A 24,341-nucleotide genomic window follows, 5' to 3' on the forward strand; every position below is an offset into this window, starting at 1 on the left:
CATTTCTAGTTTACCTCTTTGGTTTCTAAATTGAGAAAGAATGTGGCACCTGCCTGCAAAGGAAGGCAGAGCAAGATTCGTTTTTTCCACAGTGACAGGAGGCTGGCTGGGGCTTTGCCCAGGCAGGGCTTTAAATTTGGTCTCCTGTGCCTAGAGTTTCTCTCTGCCTTGCATTTACCAGCAGGATTCAGACTGCTGCTTCTAGACTTAGAAAGTTAGAGAGTCCTTGACCAAATGCTACCTTTGCACTGCCCAGTTTCCTATGAACATAACTTGTGACATTGCAGTGGACAAGCTAGCAGCAACCTGGGGGTGATCAGGAATAGCTGTCACAGCCAGCATAGTGCAACTTCACTGTGTCATTATTTTTCCAGGGAAGAGAGGTGCCTGCCTACACTGTTTTGTAACAATGCCACATGATACTGTAATGATGAGCTGATGTTGTTGTCTTTTATTTTTTTTTTCAGTTTTCCTTTGGATGTCATTTTTCAGTCTGCGTTGTCAGTCTCTCTCTCATTTCTTTCATTGAAAGCAAAGATGTTGGGCTATTGAGCTTAATACAGAGTATGTAGCTTGCATGCTCTCATCTTGCAGTGGAAACAGTTTCTATTTAATCAGTAAAAATTCCCAGTGATCGTGCATTGGACAACTTCAAAATGTTGCATTACTAAATCTGGACACTTAATTTGAGCAGTGGTGACACACATCAGGGAATGTGGAAGCTGTGCCTGTGAGCCCTGTGTCTGTGCATCAGTGAATTTCTTTTTGAAGCAGATAATTGCAAGGATTTAAAACAAAAAATATGATCTTTAACCTTTGGCAGTTTTTATAACTCCACTGAAAGTTAATGCCACTGCACTTACGCTGTGTTCCATTATCTTGGTGTTTCTGTTAAGACTAGGTCTTCTTGAGCTGCTTGATATCACCTAATCCTTATTTAAACTCAAGCAGTATTGCACTCTGAAGCTGACTTGCATCTCCCTCTTTCAGTCTTTCCTTTGTAAGAAGTCAATGTTAATATGTAAAAATTGGACATCTACAGCTGTTTCGCTCATATTAATTGAATTATAAAAAAAAGTAAGCTTAGCACATCACTGTTAAAGCTTTCTGGTGTCTTACAAAGATGTTGCACTTTTTTAATACAGAGGCCTAGCAGTATGTTACTTGTGTGCAGTGAGAGCTCTAATTGGAAACCCAATACGATAGGAAAGATTTCTAACGCTGTTATAAATAATATATTGTTTTTAAGTCTGTGGGATTTCTTTTATTGACAGTCCTTTGGGTTGAAGCTGGAAATAAAATACAAAAACATTGAAATATTTCTTATTGGTACAGAGGGCTGTATTCAATGCTAATCACGCATCACATTTCTTGAATGCTGAAGTGCTCCCAGTTGGCAGCTTTTGTGAAATAAATTCCAGCAGTAAATTGGTGATAACAAAACTCAAGGACCTGTTCCGTTCAGCATCTCCATCCTTAGCAGAGGGAGGAGAGGATGATCGCTGGTGCAGTTGGAGTAATGGCAGCATGTCAGCAGGTTGCTAATGCATAAAGAGGTGATTCCTTGGAATGGTGGCTGAGAGAGTCCTTTTCAGTAAGTTTTCACAGTTAAGCTGGCCTTTTTCAAGAGGTAGAGCTTCCTGTCAAAATGTATTGCTGTTCCAGCCTGTTGCACAAGTGGTGGCTGGAGCGTACTGAGTGCTCAAATGTATCGACCTGCACAAGATAAGGGAGTGTCATTAAGGTGGAGCAGGATGCCAGGAGTGTTGGGGATAGAATGGCTTTCCCTTTCATTTAGTACAGATCTTGAGCTGTGCAAAGTTTTGTTTTCTGAAGAGAGCAGTCTTTCCCCAGCAGATGGTGCAAAGATCCTTTCCCCAGTGGATGGTGCAGAGATCCTTTCTCCCTCTACTGCTTTCCCACATGCCTTCTACCCCTGGAAGCATACTGTTAGTCATGCTTTCACTATCATTGAACTATTCGGCATCAAAATGTTAAGAACTTGTTGGTTTAATCCGAAAATAAAATTCTAGAGAGATTTGATAACAGAGCTTTCCTTTCTCTTCCTTGATTTTTCCCTGCTGTCAAGAACATGTTCACCAGTACTGCAAAGACCAGCAAAAAAACCCCCATGTGTCTCATCCCTCTTGTTATGTTTCCATAATCGTGTGTTTATTTGTAACACTTACTAGCACCTAGCAATTACTCTGGTTCCCTTCACATTAATCAAATGCACACTGTCACGTACGTATTGAACTTAATAGATTGCCTTCCTTTTTTAGTAGTATTGTCCACGATTGTTATAATGTGAAAAGAGCCTTTTTGTTTGTTTTAATCATTCTGTCTTATATTGGCCTTATGTTCTGTGTTTGGGATGTTAAAATCCAGCCTCTTACAGAACAAGGGGAGAAGAGATTTCTAAAATCACAGAAATACACGATGGAAAAAGCTCTGTCAGTACCTCACTGTATGCAAAAGGAATTTCTGGCTCTAGCATCTAGTGGATAAAATACTACCATAGCAGCGCAGGAAGAAAAAGGTAGCGGTGGAGTCTTAAACCATTAATGGCTTTATAGGTTGAGCTGCACTTAGAAATACTCAGACATATGGCACGCTGCAGAGTACGGGTGTCTGAGGATCTCAGTAAAATTAATTTTTCAACAAGCAGACATTTGTGTTCTACAACACCTTTAGTTTGTACCGCTCTTTGTGAGCTGCTGGTATCTAGAGAATCTAGGATTAGACAAAGCTGATTTGAGAAAGCAGTGTTTTAATTTGACATGGTGATTTTAATTCTCCTCACAAAAAGCAGTTCTGTAATACAAGGTCTGTGGGATGAGTTTGTGTGGCTTCGTTTTAGAAGTCAGTATAGCAAAACGATACAAGTGTAAAAAATTCTGACATTTAAGGATATCATCATATATGTGTTTGACTTCATTTAATTACACAGTGAGCCATGGTTTAGGAATAATACAGGAACGTATTTAATCTTGAATGCACAAGATTAATAGAATCAACATAAATCCTGAATTTCCTTAGTACAGTCTTTGATGTGGTGCAGTTATATCAAGGTGGAACCGGTGCAGCCATTTCTGAAATACAGTAAGAATTTGTTCTTTGAAACTTAGATTTTTCTGTTGTGTTGAGATCTTGTAGCTTGTTTAGGAGGAGTTCTGGGCAGTGATGATTTATAAACGTCGGGTGAGGTAAGCTGAAAAACATACACCACCTCTAGTATCTCAGCTTCGCTAAGTAGTCTGGGACACTCATAGATCCAGGTAAGATTTCTGAGATTCTGGAAGCATTTGATTTATTTTAATCACTGTCTTTTCTCCAGGTGGTGTATGAAGTGTAGAACTGAAAACATTCTTCTGTGTCACAATTTGTGAGTGTAAGAGGTCATATTTATTTAACTGTGGTAATATTCCTAAACCAGTTCCGTTTTCTTTTGTTATTTCCTAGTGCTGGCCCCAAAGGTGATAACATCTACGAATGGAGATCAACCATTCTAGGACCTCCAGGCTCTGTCTATGAGGGAGGCGTTTTCTTCCTTGACATCACATTTACACCAGAATATCCTTTCAAGCCTCCAAAGGTAAGAGACCTGTAATATATATATTCTGTTAAGAATGCTCAACAAACCCTGGAGTAGCAGGCAGTATTAATGGGAATGCAGCCCATGTGAAAGCCAGTTTTCGTTGAGAAGGAGCTTAAGCTCATTTCAGATATTACACTGGTTTCTGTTAACTAATGTTAATAGCTTTTCCAATCCACTTCATCACTACTTTAAAGCTTGTTTTCTTTTTCTCTGTTTTTTGTTTGTAAGAGATCGTAAGCAACTAATGCAAGCATCAGAACAGGTCTGAGAAACTAAAAGGTAAATAAACCTGGGGAGAGGGCAAAGGATACAAATACAAGTATTTGTACCTCAAAGTACTCAGTTATAATAAGCATTATGGTTTTGTATGTTTGTACTACTCTAAAGCAGCATTTAGTTTTTCTGTTTTGTTGGGTACTTGAATTGTTCGCTTACCTGTACAAATTTTTCTGCAGGCGTGTTATATTTGTGAAGCTCTCATATGCCAATGTTGTTGTGTTCTAATGCTACAAGGCAAATACCAGTGCAAGTGAATGTTATCTTGTGGTTCACATACTTGGCCAGAGAAGGAGTGTTGGGTTTCAAGAAGAGGTGGTTGTGTATACGCTTCATGTTTGCCTTGTATTTGAAAGCATTTATGTGTATGTTTAACTTCTTAGAAGTAGTTGCAGTGATAAGGTAAACACTAATGACTTCCTCAGATGACTGTGGTCTAGTCTGTAACAGAAAGGACTTGTTGTCATAGTCCAGGCCCTCAGTGGAGACCAGGCTAGTTGGTCATACCAGTCATATGAATAACAGAATCATAAAATATCCTGAGTTGGAAGGGACTCATGAGAATCAGTAAGTCCAAATCCTTGCTTTATACAGGACCACTCAAAACTCAAATGATATTTCTGAGAGCACTGTCCAAATGCATCTTGAACTCTGGCAGGTTCCTTGAGGAGCCTGTTCAGTGTCTGACCACACTCTCTGGTGAAGAACCATTTCCCAATACCCAGCCTGACCCCCCCCGTCACAGCTCCATACCATTCTCTAGGGTCCTGTCGCTGTCACCAGAGAGCAGAGATCAGTGCCTGCCCTTCTGCTCCCCTTGCGAGGAAGCCGTAGGCCACAGTGAGCTCTCCCCTTAGCCTCCTCTGCTCTGATCTGAACAAGCCGAAGGACCTCAGTCATCCCTCATGTATCTTGTCCTCTAGATCCTTCACCATCTTCATAGCCTTTCTGTGGACACTCTCTTGTAGTTTTATGTTCTTCTTATATTGTGGCACCCAGAACTGCGCACAGTACTCAAGGTGAGGCTGCACCAGCACAGATCAGAGTGGGACAATCCCTTCCCTCAATGCGCTAGTTATGCTAGCTTCCCAAATGAAGGAAAAAAATGTTCATCTGTTCTTGCTAGCCTAACTACAGAGTTTCTGGTAGTATTAACAGGACCTTAACTTCCAGCCCTAAGTTAGGGCTCAGATCCACAAGCAGTGTTGTCTACTTTTAGACATCACTAGAGGTTTTTCTGCTGAGCACCTGTCCATCCTTCTTTGGGTGCTCTCTGACAGCATGGGTGCATCTCCTTTGTCTTGTGTTAAAATTGAATTCAGTTCAGAATAGTATTTCATCATTTTGGCTTTTAATTAGTTTGTATTGGACACTTTAGTCTAACGGTCTACCCACAGTATTTTGCATTAAGAGCCTAGTAAGCATTTGAAGAGGTAGTTTTACCATCCCTTGTATGCTTTGCCTTGTCTTTGCTTCCTGTGCTCCTGAGGATCCCAGGCTTCTCCCGCCTGATGCCTTAGCAGACTTTACGTATCTACCAAGTGCTAAGTGCAAAGTTCCCTGACACAAAAACCAAGTTACAGTTTTGTCATCCTAGCTCAGCCCTGCTTTCTGTTCTGGGCTTGTGATGGTGACCTTGTTGCCTTTATCTTTGGATCTAAACCCTCACCCAGGTGAAAAGAAGGGTGGAATTAAAAAAAAAAAAAAAAACAGGCGCTGCTTACTGAGGCCTTAAAAGAGTAGTTTAGTGGAGATTTTTTTATATTGTAGCAGCTGCATTATAGTAGAGACTTTCATCTAACCGTAGTCCAAACTGATTTACAAACCACATATATGTATGCAAATAAAATATTAATCACCTCTGTAACATCGAGATGCGATGTAGGAGAAAGAATAGCAGTAGTTTTACAACGTGCTCGTACTGCTTGGGTACTTCAGGTTTAAATGAAGAACCTTTACTGGGAAACATGGATTCTTACAGCGTCTCCTGTGCTAGTGTTAAACTCGTGCTAGTGTTAAACAGTGATAATGTGGAAAATACAATCATATTGTTCCTGCTTTCTTCCTGTTAATTTGTTGATTTCTGGTTGCCCAGATAAATACTGTTTGTGAGTCATTTAGAAGTGGCAGGACTAAAGTGGTTACCATAGACTTCCTATATTTGTCTTTTAGGACAAGAAGAAAAGAAACATCTAGTTGAAACAAAACCCAGTATATCATTTTGATCACAAAACACTAGTAAAGTAGTAGAATGGTCAAAGGCTATCTCGAAAGCCTTGACCTCTGAAAAGATTAAGCTGTCTGGAGTAAAAGAATTAGTTTCCCTTGAATCTTTCTTCCTTGGCAAGGCTTCAAAGAAAACTGAGGAAAACTTCTGCTGTCTCTTTGAATCCTCTGTAATTCTTAGGATAACAGACCCTACTCTGCACTGCCCATAACAAAACTGCCTGTAGCAGAACATGTTTCCTAACTTGAAAATGACATTTCAGTAAAGGATTTACCTTTATATGAATACAGTGAGAAGAAACTGGTCATCCTGGCAGGCTACCAATCCCAGAGGAATGCAAGTGAGAGAAGGTGTTGAGGCATAGCCAGTATTGACAGATGTCATATGCTTGACAGGCATCCTCAAGGTGTTTGATGAAGGACATATGGGTGCAGCCTTTGTGGACTGAGTGTAGCTACAGATGAAGCTTTGAGTCTGTATGTTAGAGAATCTGCTGGAGGAAACTTCTGGGGGAGGATGTTGCTATAGGAAAGCCAGAGGGCCCATGCTGCAAGTGATATAAACATATTGAAGGGTAAAGAGAGGAACTACACTACTGTACCTGAGGCCGGAGAAATGAAAAGTCTGAACATTTGACTTGGAAATGTATTGCACGTTGGAAGGAACTTCATTGGGATAAATCTTTCTCCCTTGTCCTAATGATGTTATAATGGAGTTATTTTGCATTTACTGAGCATACCATAGAGCACTTTGAGGATGTTAGTATTAATCTGTTCTCTGCTTTTATGTTTTCTCATTTTATGTGGTATTCTGGTTTTGCCTTTATGTTTCAGATAGCGATTGAGTTGGGCACAAGCTGGGTGGGCTGGGATTCAGACTCCAATAAACAAAAATAATTAGAATGTAAAGAGTTCAGTATTTAGTCCTCAAGACGATTGCTGTTCTTTTGTAGTATTACCTTGCATATTTTCCCAGGAGTTGCATTATAATTCAGTTAAACTTCATTTATTGAGGTGAAAACAGTATCTTGTGTTGACCTGGTGTGTGCTTTGATCATGTATATTAATAACCTCTAACCACTTCCTTCCCCCCACTCCCATTTTACTGCTTGTGTAAATTAACCTGTGCTATCACTTCAGGGTAGGGTTGAGATTAGCTTCTTCATGTCTTTCCAAAAGCCGTGCTTAACTCTGTAGTTGCTGCATTACTGTAATTTCAGGTGAGACATTTCCAAAGGACTGTTCTGTTACACTGTATTTTTCTGTTCTTCCCCATGCTCTTCTCTTGACCCAGAATACATTTTACTACCTTCTAAGTAAATCCGTTTCTCCTGATTTGGGTCTGAATCTGCTACTTATATATCAATTTGTTTATTTGTTTTGTTTTTTTCCCTTTAAAGTAAATGTTTACTATACTTTAAGCACTGTTTTTGTTTTGTTTTTTAAGTGGGCCTGCAGTTCCTCCCCCTCTTCTGGCTTCATTTGGGTTCCCTACATGGCTGGCTTTTATACCATCAGCAAAAATTGCAAATGGCAAACAGCTGGATTACATGTGTCTCACACGATCCAAGTTCTGACTTGCTGCTTAAGTGAAAACAAATTCAGATTTTTCTCACAGCACTTTGGCTAGACAGAGCTTCTCTAACTGGAGAAAACCAATCCTGGTGCCATAAATATAACCCTTAAGGATTTTATCTTTCGGTTCCTTAAGGAAGCAGGCTACTTTGCAAATATACAGGAGTTCTTTTTCCTCTCTCTCTTGATCCTTCTTCCCAAATACTAATAAAAAAAGTAAGTCTAATTCCTAGCAGCAAATATGATTTGTCCTTTCTTTAATATCAGTTTTTAGTTAGCTGGACTGAGGGTCTGTCTAAAGAGGTTGCTTTCTACAATATCAGTATTTAGCCTTTGTGCTGAGAATGAGGATTAACTACTTTCTGCCTTTACAAATTAGAATGCTTGACCTCCCTGTTAATTTGGTCCTTATTATATCAGCTTGGAAATACTCCACGCTTTCCATTCTGGAAGTGTTTAATCTGTTAAAATTATTACCTCACCTACATTTAGAAGCATTCTTGGAAGGGGACCAAAGCTGCGTGTCAAATAGAGAAATAGTGAGCAATCAGAGGGCTGTTTGGGAACCAAAGACAGAACCATTACCAGTAACTGCAGGTGCCACAAACTTCAGGATTTTCTTAAAGTAAACAGTATGGGTTAGGGCAGGTATCGCAGTCACGTCCGCCCTCTGTTCAGGCTCATTTGTACAGACTTCCACATGACTGTAAGGCGTCCTTGCTGCACTTTCAACAACAAGGATTAGATGATTTCAGAAACAAATATCATTCTGGCTTCTTACCTGCTGTACCTCTGAGGCTCCCTGTATAGGCAGCAGCAGGGGTTCTTGTTTTAGGAGCTGCAGTTTGTTGCAGAAGGCGTGGGAGACAAATACGTCTTTTTTTTGCAGACATTTTGCTATTTCCGCCATTATATGTGCAGAAGTGTGGGGATTTAGGAGGGCTTTGTGTGTCTGTGCGTGGTGGTTTTTCTTTTTTTTTTTCTTTCCCTGTTTTAGTCTAAAATCCAAGCAACTTGCAAGGAACAAAATGGAAAGTCTTCCTACGTGTGCAGTGTGGGTGTCCACCATGTGACAAGTAGCTGTAGTTGTGAGCCCAAAACCAAAAATAGCAGGAGCATTCCATGCGTCGGAAATGGGAATAGATGCAGGACAGGGAAAGCAGAGGGTACCGGAGCTCTGCAGCTGTGTGACCCCACGCCTGCTCCTGGAGCCTGAGACAGGGAAGTCGTGAGCCAAATGTTTGCATCAGAAAGACTGCAGGAAAAAAAAAACACGAGGGTTGACTGGCAAGTTTTATGTGTGGGCTGGATTAACCTCCAGGGAAAGCACCAGCGTGGTGTTCTGCCATACCACACACTTATCAAATGCGTTTCGCAAATACCCCCGTGACCTATAAACAGACAGTAAAATTTGTGGGTGTGGATAGCTGACAAATTCTGAGGATTTAGGACGTGAACCCAACAACCTTTATTCATGCAGATAATCCTAATTCATGCAAGTTCCACCAAATTTGTTGTCACTGTTCATCAGGAACATCAGAGTGAGGCCTTGCTGCAGGTTGCATTGTGTTCCCCTGCTGTGTCTTGTGGTGCTTTTGTTTCCCTTTCGGATAACTTGCGTGGCACGTTGCCCAGCTCAGTTGCATCTCCTAAATTTGACAATAATAAAATCCAGCTGGCGTCTCTGAATGGCCGGAGCCGTGGCTGCACAGCACCGTGCCTTAGCGGGAGGCTTTTACAAATGTCTGGAGCGCAAGGGGAGAAATATGTTGGTGTGCGGTGTTAAAGCACCAGGTCCGCTCCCGCCCTCCTCATCCCGCCGGGCGCCGCCAGAGGGCGCGGGCAGCGCGTCCGGCTGAGGGAGCGCCCGGCGCGGCCCCCCCGCACTGAGGGCCGGCGGGCCCTGGGCTCCGCGGCGTGGGCTCCTCTGCGTTTATTGCTGGTTTCACTTGGGTTTTTACTGCCTGTCAAGTCAGAATCACGGCTGTTATCGTTTATTGCCGCATCACATGTGGTGCCGTGTGATGCCAGCGCACCATCTAATAGTCATTTCTTGCAGGTAACGTTCCGGACAAGGATCTATCACTGTAACATTAACAGCCAAGGCGTCATCTGCCTGGACATTTTAAAAGACAACTGGAGTCCAGCATTAACCATTTCTAAAGTTCTCCTCTCCATCTGCTCCCTCCTCACAGACTGCAACCCGGGTAAGTGCCCTGTGCAGCCTCCTGCTGCCTTGCACCCGCACCTCGCCCTGTCTCATCCCAGCATCTCGAGGAGAGGGGCGGGAGGAGGTGGCAGCCATGCACCCACCCCAGGCTGCTGCACCCACCTGTGCCGCAGGCAGAGCTGCAGGGAAAGCTGTGCTTCTCCTGCAGGGGACAGCTCCTTCCCTTTCTAACCTGCCCTAGTTTGGGGTGAGGGTTAAATATGTTTTGCTGTTTCATAGAACTGCTGTAACTCTGTAAACAGCTATAAAAGACACAAATGCAGTTGCAAAAACCAGTGGTTTAGCCTTTTCCTTTCCACCATCTATTTAAAACCAGTGACCAGCTATGCCAAAAGTAGTCCTGTGCTTCCCTAGCCCCATCCATTATCGACATGAGTTAAGGGGAATATGTCTTTGTTTACAAAGTCAATTTCAGATGTTATAATCCCATATAAGTCTATAAAAGATGAGAAACAGTGGAGTTCATGCTGCATTATGTATAATAAAATAATTGTCTTGTAGAGATAAAACCTCTCCCTGTGATCTGATCTTTCCCAGAAGCCAGATTTATATCAATACAAGTACACTTAGCAATGAGTATGTCCCAGGCACTTTTAGAAAAGGTATAATAAACACATGAATCAGTGAAAGTTTTCAGGAATGCAAAATATAACTATTGTGTGACTGTTGGACTGTTGTCTTTTAAACTCCTTAAAACTTCAGTTAGCATTTCCTACTTTATCAAATAATAGACCTCTACGTTACCATAAATAAACACAAATTGATGAAGATGTAGACCATCAGTTCAGTATAGTTATGTTGTTGTGATGTACCTATCTTTATTCCTTTGCATTAAATTTATGCTCTTCTGAAATAAGTGGGTCTTTCTCTTCTTTCCTTTTCAGCTGACCCCCTGGTTGGAAGCATTGCCACTCAGTATATGACTAACAGAGCAGAGCATGACAGAATGGCCAGACAATGGACCAAAAGATACGCTACATAAATTGGATTTTTGTCAAACTTACATTATTTGTCTGTGATGGAAAGAGCTGCTTATGATTTTGAAGGGGTGGGGGGGAGGGAGGGTGCTGGTAAAGAGTAGGGTATTTCTATAACAGATTTTATTCAGTCTTTTATTTCCTAAGATTTTGTTGTTGTAACTTAAGGTATCTTGCTACAGTAGACAGCTAGAATTGGGAATAGCATATTTTAAGACTGTAATTAGTTCAGCAATATTAGCTCACATATAGTACCGAGAAGAATGTAAACTTAGATTTCTTTGGTTTTCAGTTTGCTTGCAATATGTAAAAGATAAAACAGCTTAATTTTGTACAGGTACATATGTTGGCGTTTATGTAAAAGTCCTTTCAAGACTCTACACACTGTTTTTTGCTTTTTGTTTTGTTTTCGGTTTGGGAGGGGTTATTTTGTTCTGGGTTGGGTTTGTTCATTTGTTTTGTTTTGCTTTGTTTTTTGTAAAAAGATGTTGGGATTGTTTTCCCCTATAGAGGGCGCATCGGTATTTAACAAATCCTTTTTAAAGACTGTCATCTCATGGTCTGTGATACAGAGAGGGGGATATATGGCCTGGTATATGAAATGAGAAGTAGCTAATGTATTATTTTATAAGCCAATCTATCTTTGTGAGAAGAATAAAGGTTTTAATCAGGACTAATGGCAACTTGTAGTGAAATACCTTAAGCTGTTTAATTGTAAGGCGTGGAATAGGAGTCACTCAGTGGATTGGTTGTATGTTGTGGGCTACTTAAGTCTGCATTTGTTACTGTGCTAATAAAAAGATGTTTAAAAAAAAGAAAAAAAAAAAAGAGGAAGAGACTTCTGCGTAGTGTTAGTGACTTGCTTTATCACTTTGCCAGAACAGTGTCTCCCAGTGCATTTCAAGGATTGCATTCCTTACAAAGACAGGTGAGCTCTGCAGGTGAGTGCGCCATCTGCTTCTGTTTTGGGAAGACGCTTCTAGACAAGCGTACAGTGAACGACCACACATTCGTTGTGTAGGTGTTACACAGGCTCGTATAGCCCCCAGTTATTTTTTAGCTCAAGTTTTCACAGTATTGTCTTCTCAGGAGTGTTGCATTATTTGGAAGTACAGCAGGAAGAGCATAAGACCATTGGAAGGGAAATGGGCAGAAGGAGAGAGGAAGAAGAGAACGTCCCTGTGGTTTTCCGATGGAGTCATCAATTTCCACGTGAAAGAGGAGAAAGAGTAGTGTCCTGGGAAGCCAGCCGAAGACACAGAAGACACCGTAAAGGAGGCTTAACCTGTAGATCCTTCAACTAGCTCAAAAGATTATCTCCCAGAGATAGAGTGTTTACATTGAAGAGTGTGGCAACAGGGTAGTTAGTTGGGAAGATGGCATTTTTGACCACTCCCTCAAGGTAAAGGCCGGAAGGACAGATTCATTTTCACATGGCAAGTACATCACGTTGCCACATTCTTCTGAGTGCGATGTGTTCGTCTGTTCTCACGGATTTATTTTTGTACTTTACATTCCACGTACGTTTGTTTTATATGCTTCCTATCTATTTAAAGATCAAATCTAATTTGGTCCCAGGTAGTTTAAGTACAGGCACCTCTCCTTTGTTGGGTAGTTGTAGGTAGTAGTATGTTAACCTCATCTGCTAAACTGTCTTCTTTCAACACAACTTGTGTCCTGGTGTGTGGGTTCCCACAGCTGTTCAGCTCAGCCTAGAAAAATCACTAGCATATAGCTACATCACACCAGGGGCATCTCTGGTAAGGAACTCTAAAATTCATTCATTCCTCCGCTTTCCTGTGTGAGGATGTACATCACCTCTGTAGGTTTTTGTCTGTTCCTTGGTTTGTGCTACCAGTACATGCCAGATTAATTCTTGCGGTTGGCAGTGGAGGCGAAGCTAATTTAGGGTGGTAACAAATGGAGAAAGGAGGTTCAATTTGCCTATTTCTTGGGTTTTTTCTTTTTTTAAAATTGTTTATCATCTTGTGTACATAAATGATCCTCATGACCTAGGACAGACTTTTGAATCGGTAGAACAAAAAAGGACAAAATACATTTCCTGCCCTGGCACTACTACTTTATACCCTGTACAGATGTGCTTTACTTATTAACCCAAGGTAAAACTGTACTACAGTGAGTTTCACTTTGACTCAGTACAGCCACTGAGTGCAGATTGTTTGCAGAAGAGAAACTACCATTTCCATTGCTGGCCAATAAAATACTGTGCTGTTTAGAAAAGGCAGTTGATTTGAGTGCTTAGAAAGCATCAGGGTAAGCCTATTAGATAAAACAATGGGTGGTGGTTGTTTATGCGGATGCCCAAAATGATCTGGAAATGAGTTTAACTAAATCAAAGATAACATGTTAGACTTTACGTAACCTGTTTGGAAACATAGTGTTAGTCACTTAAAAGATCCCTTTTCCTCTGCTATTCTTAAAGCATTGCCAAAACGTGAGTGTCCAGGGGGTGAGGGAGCAAGCTGATCTTGTGTGACCCAGCCCCTGCAGACCACAGGTGACGTCTGTCCTAGCAGAACTGGACAGGAACTGGTTATCTCCATTCCTTCCATCTCCACGTTCTAAGCTAATTCCAGCTGGTTTCACTTGTTGGCCCACACTCCCATTGCTCAGGAGTCAGCCTCGGTGACAGTACGTAGTTAGCAGAGGTGTTCCGTATTTTTTTACTGATACATAGCTGAATCAAGTCCTTTCCTGGTAAAAGGTTCTGCAAAGCTGAAGAGGAGGAACACAGCCAATTCCTCAATGAAAAGTTGCAGCACATAGGTGAACCACTGCTGCCCTGCTTCCCAAGCACACAGGCAGATTCTGTGCACGCAGTCTTCTGGGTGGGGAGAACTGCGGGTACACGTGTACTGTAGGAAATGAGTGAGGAGGGAGTGTTGTTCTGCAGCATCGCTGGGCACGATGACTATTGCTGGCCAGGCTGGGGGAGGTCGTGCTGTAGTGCTTACTCAGCTGCAGTGTTGCAATGGAAGCAATTGTATGTCTCTAGCAGGGCATTGCAGGGGCTTGCTCATTCGTAATTGCTCTCTTATCTGACTTGGTGGCAACGGCAATCCAAACTGCATTGAGCAAAGCACATAAACAGTTTCGTCTAGCTTCATTATAAAGGTAGGAATACTTGCTTAATTTTCAGTGGATTATACTGTTGCTCTGGCATTAGTAATGCTGACAGAGATTATTTGCCAGGATTCAGGAAGAAGCATACAGCCTAATTGTGATCATTAAGCACACTATTTAGCAGTTATGATATGACAGTGCAAATATTGCTCGTGGTTTTGCTGACTCACAGTGAAATTCTCAATATTTGTTCAAAGCAACATTAATCTCATGGTAAATTAAGGAACTAGGTACTTCAGTTTGCTCTCTTTCCCCACTCCTTCCTTCAAATACAGAGAAAAGGTGCTATCAGTGTATTAAGGTTGTTAGAAGCCAAAAGCTGGCCCCTCTCTCTGGGAACAGCTGCTCATTGTCCCTTTGTAGGCAATTTTATTTGGTTTAACAGTTTAACAGGCTGACCTGGGACAGGTTTACCAACACAGAGTGTCAAACCACATAAAGCTGTGCTCCTGCTGCTGTATGATGCACGGCACATTAAGACCAAGGCCATTTGTACAGGGATTTCTGAGCATTTGCTGTGAGGTTGTTCCCAGCAGGCGGCAACCTGCACCCCCCAGCCCCTCTCAGCAAGCAGCGCAGCGCTTTGTACCGGGTGTACTCCAGCCTGCAGCCTTGTACAGGCTGTGGGTTGCTGTGGCTTCACTCTCCTGCTGGGCAGGAGTATTTCACAAGGCACTGAGCAGAGCCTGGTGAAGTACCTCCTGCTTGTTCCATACCATTTCTGAGTAAAATTAGCACCTGTGGTAATGTGACTGATTTGCGCTGGACATGTTGGAACAAAACTTTATACTGCTATGTTGTCCATCAGGTCGCAGTTAAGTACTGTGTTGAGTTGAGTTGAGTACTGTGAGAGCTTTTCTGGTTTGTACAAATTCCTGAGCTGAAGGTACTACTTGCCAGACTTTGCTGACAAGCTTTGCGTTAGGGTAGATCTGGTCTAGGATCTCTCATGAGACATTGTTTCCTTCTGTTATTATTTTCAGACACTAACAGAGCTCCGACAGCTAAATCTGTCGGTATGTACTCCTCCTACCTCAACACTTCTCCTCCAACAACACCCTGACCTGAGCCCCCTGCAGCATCCGAAATACTGTGACCAAGGGGCTCCCTGCTTAAGGTCATAGGACTGCTGCTGTTTCAGACGTATCCTCTCTCCACATTTACAGCTTCACTACAGGTAGTTCTACGTGTGAACAGGTGCCATAGATCTGAAGGATTGTTTCCCTCTATGGTTGTACTCAGGGACAGTCTAAGCCCCTGCAGAAGAGGTGAGCCCCTGCCTCTTTCCCACCCTCCTCAGCCTTGTTGCAAGATAGCTCCCCTCATTAAGCGCTTTTCAAGGCTTTACCATCAGTGACTTCTTCAAGCCAAGTCCACGAGAAGGAAGAATACCTCTTAGCCATAAGCTTGCTGATTTATTGCTGAATGAGATTATTGCTTTAAGTGAAACCGCGTGAAGCAAAAGGCATAGAAAGGATTTAGGTTGCACCTGGCTACAGCAGACAGCATTAAAGGGAGCTTAGTTATCGCAGTTATTCCCTTTGCTCTTCCTTCCAGGCAAGGGAAATGTTGATTTGTTCTGGGACTGGGAGAGTTTGCTCGCTAGGAAGGTGAATGGCTCAAGCAGTGTTTTCCGATCTGTCACAGTCACTTCCCACAGTCTCACTTTCTCAGCCCTTGCCCATTGCTGTGCTGCTTCTGTTTCCACTTGTCTTTGCTCCAGGAGGTCCATTTTGTTTCCCAAGACAATAACTGTTACCTACAAATAAAATGAACGGGTGAGCTTTGTGCAAAGAGCATCCACCATTCACAGTGCCTTTAAACAGCAGACGTGCAGCAACACAGTTCAGGCCTGCTCTTTAACTTAGCACTGGCACAAGGCAAGCTGCCTATCATTTGGAAGAGTAGAGTCAGGGGTTCAAACTTGCCTTGTCTACGTGTGGCCTGGGAGCCGCTTTAATTATAAGATACGCAAGACTTAGCCCACAGGTTGCTTAAAGGGAAGCTGTACCCAAGAGAGCAGAAGTTAAACAGTCCTATTCTCCATTTACTTTGCAATTGAGCTGCCCTAATGAAGTAACACGAGTGTGGCATCTGAGTGGGTCAGAGCAGCAGATGCTTGAGAAATGGAAGTGGTACATGGCAGCAGGGAAGGCCTGGATACAAAGGTTTTGCCCAGCCTGTTTGTGTCCAAGCCCCAGGCAGCAGGTGTAGACAGCCCTGGGAGCTGCCTGCTGCCTCTCCTCCAGCCAGCGCTGAAGCTACCATTTCTGCTTGGTTTAACTTAACCACTTTCTAAAATTGTTTTAACAGCATCAGTCGATGGGGGAAACCATGCCTATATTTATAGTGCAAGGTCCTTACTTGAACTCTGGTCTCATCTCTGCACTCCATGGTGGTTTGACAAACCCAAAGCAATGAAGTCCTCTGCCCATGACTGGGCTTTTGGCCATGGCCACTCCTGCTGGCCCTTTCCTGCTCATCAGGCTGCCTCCGGGATGTCTCCTGTTTCTCTCCAGCTAGAGTTTGTCCTGTTCCTGTGAACTCTGAGGCTCTCTTTCCTTTCTACAGCAGCCCATGCTGTTTAAGTAGGCGTTCTCCCCTTTGTAAGAAGCTATCATTTTCCAGTTCTTTTACCAACTGAATTTTGCCTATGGTCAAACTCTGCCAGTGTGAGAGAACGCAATCTCCATTCAGTACAAAAATAGGCCAAGCTTCAAGGAGCATGCTGAGGAGAGGAAGGAGGCTGCCACCTGTGCTTTCTGTCCCCGGCTGCATGGCACAAGGCTGTGCTGCTCAGCAGGGCAAAGGCTTGCCAGCTCAGAGGCAACACAGATGGAGATGCATCCTGAATCTGGTTACGGCTGCAGAGACTTTAAGGCTGCTGGTGCTTTTCTAAGGACTCTTGATCTCACCTTCAGAGAGTATTTTGCATGCAATAGAGATCAGAGGAATAAAACTAACTTATCCAGCCTGCTGTGGGCTCCACTATTTTTCAATAGAAACACGATGCCTGGGAGAATCTCCTGCCTGTCACCTCCTCTGGTCCCACAGGGTGGCTGTGGCCAACTGCCATACTCCTGACGTCCGTACCCCAACAGCGTGCAGCTCACGCCAGCCTGGCCAGCCAACATACCTCTCTGCCTCCATTTTTGACTGCCCTCAAGCTCTGAGCCTGCCTTCCTGCAGTACTTGCCTGAGTACTGCCCAAGTTACTCTTTGGAAAGTCTCTCCCTACCATTACCCAATTAATTCTTCATGCACTTTTTCTAAACAGCATGAAATAGACATTTGGAGGGCTGTAGGCTAAAGATATTTAGCAGGGAAAGCTACTGGAGAAAACAAAGATACTGTAAGAAAAGCCATAATGCTAATGCCACATGCAAGTTATATTTGTTTAGCTAAGCTGGAACACTGTCAGCTGAAAACACTAGCTGCTTTCTAAGGGAAAATAGAGCAGTCATTTCACACAATTGAATTGATTCAGTATGGTTGTTAAGATACATTAAAGCCGCTTTGCCAATTGACTAATGTCTGGGAGACCCACTGTCAATTACACTAGTTTGTAAGCCCTCAAGTATGTGAATACAAAACAAACAAAAATAATGTCCTTCGTTACATTATTCTGTGCACTTGACTTCCCATGTACAATACCTAAAAAAAAGAAAAAACACCATAAGAACTGCACTGCTGTAGACCATATGGTTTATTACTCATAAGCGTCCTAACTGGTGCATTCAGCTAACTGGATTTTAGCTGCAGTAGAGGAAGTAAGAAAAAAACAACCCTACACTTTATTTGTTCGAGCTGCACGGCATGTGAATGAGGCTTCCCCAGCATGAGAAAGCTCCCTTTGGCTGGATTGCCCAAGGCTGTGGGCGCGTTTGTTTTCCATTCTATGCAAGTTTCACAGAGTCCAACCTTACGCTTTGTAACGTTACTTCCTATCGCTGATACGCCAATAAGCCAAGCAGCTAGGGTACCAGCGTTTACCTCCTTTTTGTCTCTGAAGACATCGATCTCTTTTTTGAGCAGTTCGACCCTCTGGAAAGCTTCGAGGCTGGTGATGGCATACACAAGAATGAAGCCATCGGCAACAGAGAAGTAGTGCTTCGGCAGCTCCACACCCTCCTGCAGACCCCTGGTGTCATACAGCCGCAACTGCTCCTTCACACCTCGGTCCGTCTCCACCGATGCCAAGTACACATCTTCCATTGTGGCACCCTCTTCTAAACCTGTTTTAAAACAAGCGGGAAGGGTCAGCTGCCGTAAGTACAGCACCACTATAATAAATGCTCGCGGTGCGGCAGAACTTTACCCTGCAATAGCTTTCAGCTCATATTTTTCCAGGGTGATTTGACCTGTATTCGACCTCGATTGTCATGCAAGGGCTGTATCCATAGATCACCACGCCAGCTATTTACAGTAGTGACACCATGTAAATACAGCCATCTAATATATGAGCCTGTAAAATTAATCTATACGACATGTAAGCGCAGGATGTGATAAGATATATGGCTCTTCCCCCAGGTTTCCCAAACTCCAACCACCCAGTGTACCAGCTCTGTGCCAAACACTGCAAATGGGCCTGCCCAAACATACCCTTAGGGAAGAACAGCCAAGGAACACCAGAGAGGCAAGTACTGACATCTTGAGCCTACTCCTCTGCTTCATGCTGGGCTGGATTGTACTGCAGAAGCAGGAGCCAAAGGAGTAGTTCTGGAAATGAATGTGCCTTGGTGGAACAACTAACCAACACGTGAAACCAAGCCAAAAAGGGAAGAGGATGTTTGTATGCAAGCAAAGTTGCGTGCTATATTTACCCAAACACATAGTGAGCTTTTTCCATCCCTTAGGGATTTAACATGACTCAGATTTGCTAATAGGAGCGAGCTCATTTACTGCAGGGTAAGAGCATGCACAAGGTATCAAGCTCCCATATATCTCACCTGCTCCATGGTAACTATCTGCATACCGGCTCTCCTTCCTTCCCCTCCCCACAGTAAATGGGAGGCAATATGAGGTACGTTACTCTGAATTAATTAAAACTTTATTTTCCAAGCCAAACCTTGAAAACACATGGATCTTCTTAGCTTCGTGGTCGCCCTGGATGCAGGTCCAGATGGCTGCAGGTCCCAACAAACTGCATAATGCAGCTGGGTTACTGTCAGGGCTAGTTTGAAGAATTCACATCAACCCTCTGCAAGCCATATTTTTGCCTCCACTGCATTCCTATACACAGGGACTGTTCGCTGGTGCAGGGCTACAGTAATGAGTACTGCATTGTTCCCTTTGTCTGCCAAAAGGGAACCATATTAGTGCATTGTATAAGAAAACACGAGGGATTATCTGGCCTGTGAAAATAAGGATTTTGCTATATTCAGTGACAGTATTCAAAATACTTTGCATTGACAAACAAGCTAAAGAATTCCACCCACGCACATCATTTCCCATGATATATGCAGCATTCCTGAGCAGGAAAGTGGCACAAGCTGTTCTCTTTGCCCCTCTTTGTGCAGCCTGCATAGATCAAAACTCTTATTAGGTTTGCAACCAATTAATTTATTTTGCCTCCAAATATAGCCATGCTAGCATGCAAGAGCACAACTAAGAGCAGAACAAAACAAAGGCTAATAAAAACAAAAAGGGTGAACACATTCTGTGCAGCTGGAGAATGTGTTACAAGGGCATTTTTAAAGACGAAAGTAGGTCTTCTGGATATAGCACTATTTTTTCTTGCTCTGCTTCATCTCATTGTACAGACAGGTCAAGGAAGAATCTAGCATCAGTAAATACTGCTTTGGCAAGAAGGAATGAACCGTAAGTACCTGCATTTTCATTTTAGAAAGCCATGAATAATGTTGGGCAGGTTTTTATCACCTAAATGCTGCACTGTAATTCAGTAGCCTTTAATATATCCGCATTCTCCTGTGACAGTCTCTTCCTAATGGCATTAAAAGTAGCAGTGGAAATTATGTCTTTTAACATCCTCCTTGAAAATGAAGAGGAAAAATTAAGACCTGCGAGGCAAGTCAGCAGAACAGAGCAACAAATTTTGACGTTAAATGGCAGAGTGGGGGACTGGACGCTTTGGAAGGAGCTGGAATTTGTGCATCAGGATCAGTTTCCAGAGGTGAAATTTCACCTGCACACGCAGGGGGAGGAAGCACTGCAAGTAGGTTACTCAGCAAACACGGACAGTTTTCAGTCGTACCCTTGTCACTTTGTTCTAGGCTCTACTTCAGCAGTGTCCTGCTGACACTGCTATTTGCACTTCTGGTTAGCACATCCCATCTCAACACTTTCCTGACCTTCATTCAGACATGTGCTGTTGTATGAGCAGGAGAACTGATGAGGGAAGCCTGGTGCCTGGCACCATCCCCCCCGCCCTGCTGCCGACTTGATGGGCATCCCCTTCTATCCTGCCCCCTTCACCCAGGGTTGAAGGCAGCTCTGCCTGGAGCTGCTGCCCCCAGGCTGCCACAGCACGGGTGGCTTTGCTCTATCTCCTGCCACCAGTTTTCCTAAACTTACAGAAACAGATTTGGAAGTATCCACTGTTGTGATGCTGATGGAACCAGCTTTCAGGTTTGGAAGCCATAGGGAAGAAGGGTTAGGGTCAGCATTACAGCAATAAGTCTCATGGTTTCTTTGGAAACTAGACTGAAGATGAAGAAATGCACGACTCAGAGAAGAGCTAGACAGGTCTTTGGAGTTTGACCGACAGGAGCCAGCATGTCTGGATTTAGCTGCCAGTTCAGGTACTGGTCCCACCAACCAGAGCCATGGCTGTGACCCTCAGTTACATATGCTCAGCTTCATTTTCATGCATTTCTAAAAGTCAAAGCTGACTCCAGCTCTATCTATCTGTTTAAGAAACAAAGGTCTATGAACACTTCATTTGGTTTATGAGCCCCCATACCTTTGAGCTGTGAAAGTCTTTCAGCCAAAACCCCGGGTCCCTCAAGCTGAGACCAAACAAGGCATATTCTCTCTGATTACAGGTTCTAACCAGAGTAACATTCAGTTTTCATTCCCAGCTAGCTAGATGACTTGAAGTAGCTGGTCATGAGCAACCTGGCCATACAGCTATTTGTGCAGTCAGGAGGCAGAGATAAGGAAAACAGTGTTTTCTACAGGAAGAGTTCTCATCTCCTCCCCTTTAGCTGATAAGCTTCACCACAGGTTGAAGCACCAGCGGCATTCCCAAGGCAGAACACTCCTTTCTGAGCCCTCACTGAGTAGAGGCACCGCTGAAGGAAAAGCACCTTCCTTTTTTGCAGAAGGTGCAAAGCCATGCTAGAGCTTGGGTTTTGTGGGACCAGCTTCCTTTCCCAGCCAAGGACTCATCTCATCCTTTTCCTGATATCCAACCTGCCCCTCCCCTGACACAGCTCCACGCCGTTCCCTCGGGCCCTGTCGCTGACACAGAGAGCAGAGCTCAGCGCTGCCCCTCTGCTCCGTGCGAGGAGCTGCAGCCGCCATGAGGCCTCCCCTCAGCTCCTCTGCTCCGGGCTGAGGAAACCAAGGGACCTCAGACGCTCCTCATACACCTTGAGCTCCTGACCCTTCCCCATCTTTGCAGCCCTCCTCTGGACACTCACTAACAGTTTTATGTCCTTTGCAGGAGTGCCAGCATCTGACCATGTAAGGACTTCATCCATGACAAGCCAGGGAGACACGAAGGAGCAAACTTTCATAGGAAAAACCCTGCAGTGCTACTGGGCCTGCAGCACTGTTCCCAACACGCAGCCAGGAGCACGGGCTCAAAGCCAAGGCTCAGTATAGCAGCGTGAAACCTCGGAGGACACTAATCACTTCCTGCAGCAGCTGTGCCACAGCTCCTTTGTGAAGGCAAGCCAGCTTTCTGCGAGCCAGGAGCAGGCTCGCTAGCACTGACAGGCTTGTGGCTCGCTATTAGCCCTGGAAAGCAATGGCAGAGCCACGGGGAAAGACAGCAGAGCTCCAGGGAGAGGAGGGGAAGGTCTGTGGTGCCCAGCATTAAGCCAGGCAGAGCATCAGGGAGTGACTGGGGACAAGCACGCGGCCTCCCCCGTTATGTCAGTGAGCATCCCGCCGTTACGCAATGCCACCGCAGCCACGCTCGGGAGCAGCCAGAAATAGCTGCTGGGCCTCAGCATGGGGAGCAGCAGAGGGCAGCAGGGATAGCGCAGCACCGAGGGTCACCTGGCCGGGCAGGCGAGGGGCAGGCCAAGGGAAAACTCACAGCCTGCAGGCATTGCAGCTCACGCTGAGAGCTACAGGGTGCTGTGCAGGATGCTGGTAGGATGCTGGAAGCAGGTGTTGCTGCAACATTAGGGGAAATCCTCCTTTGAAACAAGGGTATTAGCATACAGCTCAGTGTCACGCTTTGCAAAGCAAATTCCTCCTATCCATGAATTTTAAAGGCACAGTGCCTGCCAAGCAGCCAGCTAGAAATCCTAATATTTATCCAACAGCACACCCCAGCATTGAATTCACCAGCCTAGGAAACAGACACTGGACGCCCTCTGTCAAAGGCCTGAGATCCCCCCCCTGCAGGCACCATTCATTGCCCTTCATCTGATATCTGGGGGGGGTGATTCCATGCTCCCCCTGCACAGCCCTTGGAGCCCAGAACGGAACCTAAAGCAAAGCTGTTTTCCTTCCCAGCACTTTAACTATGAGCCAAAACCAAACCAAATTCTAGGAAGGCATGACAGAAGTCTAAGCAGTCTCTCTAATCATCATATCATATCCATTTACTTTTCAGGCACCAACAGCATCTGAGGCACTGGCACAGGCTGCCCAGAGAAGCTGCGGATGCCCCATCCCTGGAGAAGCCCAAGGCCAGGTTGGATGGGGCCCCGGGCAGCCTGAGCTGGTGGTGGCAGCCCCATGGCATGGGGTTGGAACTGCGTGGGCTTTAAGGTGCCTTCTAGCCTGAGCCATTCTGTGATTCTATAACTCTATGATCTTTCAGTGAACAATGTATTTCTTGTTTGCATATTTGCGTAAATGGGCAGTGAGCACACCATCTGCTTTTGTGTCTGTTTCTTTTTAAGCACTTCTGTAGTTTGGAACTGGGAACACCACAGAAGGGCTCTTCCAAACCACTTCTGGTAGGCGTTAGGGGCCTACAAGTCCCAGAGAAGGCCCTGAGACAAGCCCAGGCCACGCTCTTGTCCTCCCTTAGCTCAGTGAGTGGCCCCGGGTCACCACTTTTGGGCCCACACACAACATTCTGCTTAAGGAAACAATCCAAAAAAAAAAAAAAAAAAAAAAAAGAAAGAAAGGTAAAACCACCTCACCGACAGTGTGCTTTCCATAGAGAAGCTGCTCCAAAATCGCAGTTTTCCCCACAGATGCCATTCCGCAGACCACCACCTTGTAGCCCTTCCCCATTGTCCCCAGGCCGGTGGGTGGCGAGCGCTGTCCGAATGCAGCAGTGTGACGGGGCCGGCAGCGGCAGGGACACACGCAGGACACGCACACAGTGCTTCTGGCCTGCACAGACAGAACCTGGGAGGCACTGCGGTCAGAGGCACGGGGCAGCCAGCACTAAGGCTTTGGGGTCTGTGTGAGGCTGTGCGTGGGGCTGGTCCCAGCGGGCAGCCTGCAGAAGCCAGCTGGCTCTTGCAGGGCCAATGGCATCAGTGTGACACTGGGAAGTGACGAGCACCTTTTTGGGAGCAAGCCCGGTGCCACCAGCCCTGCAGGGCACACATTTAGGGTCGGAAGGGGCTGGCTGTGGCCAGGGAAGGCCTAGCTCTCGCTCTGCTCCCCAGTGAGCCCCGAGTCCACCCAGGAACACTGCTACTCCAGGACGGGGACACCAGACCCCCAGCACCAGGCCCCAGCCCTGCTCCGCAGCAGGGCCGGCACGGGCACACGCACAGGACGGCCGCCAGCGGCTCGGGACGGGCACTGAGGCTCCGACAAGATTTTCCCTCAGGACGTTTTATTTAATTTTAGGATTCTTCATTTTTATGTTTAGGAACCCTCACGCCTTCTTTGTAGGATTTATTTTTAAGCGCCTTTGTGTGGCCCAAACCGGCAGGTTTGTGGCTATCACGGCGGTGCTCCAGGCGCTGCCCATGCCCCCAACCCTCGCCCCTCGCCCCAAGCCGTGCCCGCCGCGCGCGCCCCTGGCCCCGCGCGCCACCCGCCCCCGCGCGAGCGCGCACCTGGGCTTAGCGTCCCACGCCGCCCCATTGAGCCGCGCCGGGGCACGCCCCCTGCCGCTCATTGGCTGGCGCGGGGCCGGGGCGGGGCGGGGTCGGCGGGCGGCCGAGGCGAGCGGCTGAGCTCTCCCGGGACTACATTACCCATGAGG

At 45.0% G+C, this 24,341-nt stretch overlaps 2 protein-coding genes and 1 long non-coding RNA gene across 12 annotated transcripts in view; 2 read left to right on the forward strand and 1 right to left on the reverse strand.

The window, feature by feature from the left end:
* Positions 1-11,712, forward strand: part of LOC110394030 (ubiquitin-conjugating enzyme E2 E1) — a 45,692-nt gene extending 33,980 nt beyond the window's left edge. For all 5 annotated transcript variants that reach the window (XM_021387633.1, XM_021387634.1, XM_021387632.1 and 2 more), the window contains 3 exons: positions 3,463-3,595; positions 9,735-9,882; positions 10,790-11,712. In XM_021387633.1, coding sequence (XP_021243308.1) covers positions 3,463-3,595; positions 9,735-9,882; positions 10,790-10,887 — 379 coding nt within the window. In that variant the 3' untranslated portion in view covers positions 10,888-11,712. The remainder of the gene's footprint in view (positions 1-3,462; positions 3,596-9,734; positions 9,883-10,789) is intronic.
* On the reverse strand, positions 15,422-24,312 carry NKIRAS1 (NFKB inhibitor interacting Ras like 1). Of its 6 annotated transcripts, none has more exons than XM_021387638.1 (4): positions 24,193-24,264; positions 23,317-23,512; positions 18,020-18,261; positions 15,422-15,785 (listed from the first exon to the last, which is right to left on the reverse strand). In XM_021387638.1, exons 2-4 carry the CDS (start codon positions 23,408-23,410, stop codon positions 15,546-15,548), a joined length of 576 nt encoding a protein of 191 aa, XP_021243313.1. In that variant the 5' UTR covers positions 23,411-23,512; positions 24,193-24,264; the 3' UTR covers positions 15,422-15,545. The 6 variants fall into 6 exon arrangements, with proteins under 6 accessions (XP_021243313.1, XP_021243312.1, XP_021243314.1 ...); XM_021387637.1 differs by having other exon boundaries at positions 23,317-23,527; positions 24,193-24,259; XM_021387639.1 differs by lacking the exon at positions 23,317-23,512 and having other exon boundaries at positions 24,193-24,312.
* Positions 18,153-23,042, forward strand: LOC110394033. The gene is made up of 3 exons (XR_002435342.1): positions 18,153-18,294; positions 18,557-19,049; positions 21,654-23,042. It is a non-coding gene; the product is annotated as an uncharacterized LOC110394033 (long non-coding RNA).

Source organism: Numida meleagris, chromosome 2, assembly GCF_002078875.1.
Source record: "Numida meleagris isolate 19003 breed g44 Domestic line chromosome 2, NumMel1.0, whole genome shotgun sequence".
NCBI classification, from domain to species: Eukaryota; Metazoa; Chordata; class Aves; order Galliformes; family Numididae; genus Numida; species Numida meleagris.

Bases quoted from the DNA above. Each gene is read 5' to 3' on its own strand.
- NKIRAS1 (XM_021387638.1), bottom strand. From the start codon at position 23,410: ATGGGGAAGGGCTACAAGGTGGTGGTCTGCGGAATGGCATCTGTGGGG. The intron at 18,262-23,316 runs GTGAGGTGGTTT...GTTTTAAAACAG, and splicing joins CTATGGAAAGCACACTGTCG to GTTTAGAAGAGGGTGCCACA. The intron at 15,786-18,019 runs GTAAACGCTGGT...TTTTATTTGTAG, and splicing joins TCTTCAGAGACAAAAAGGAG to GTAACAGTTATTGTCTTGGG.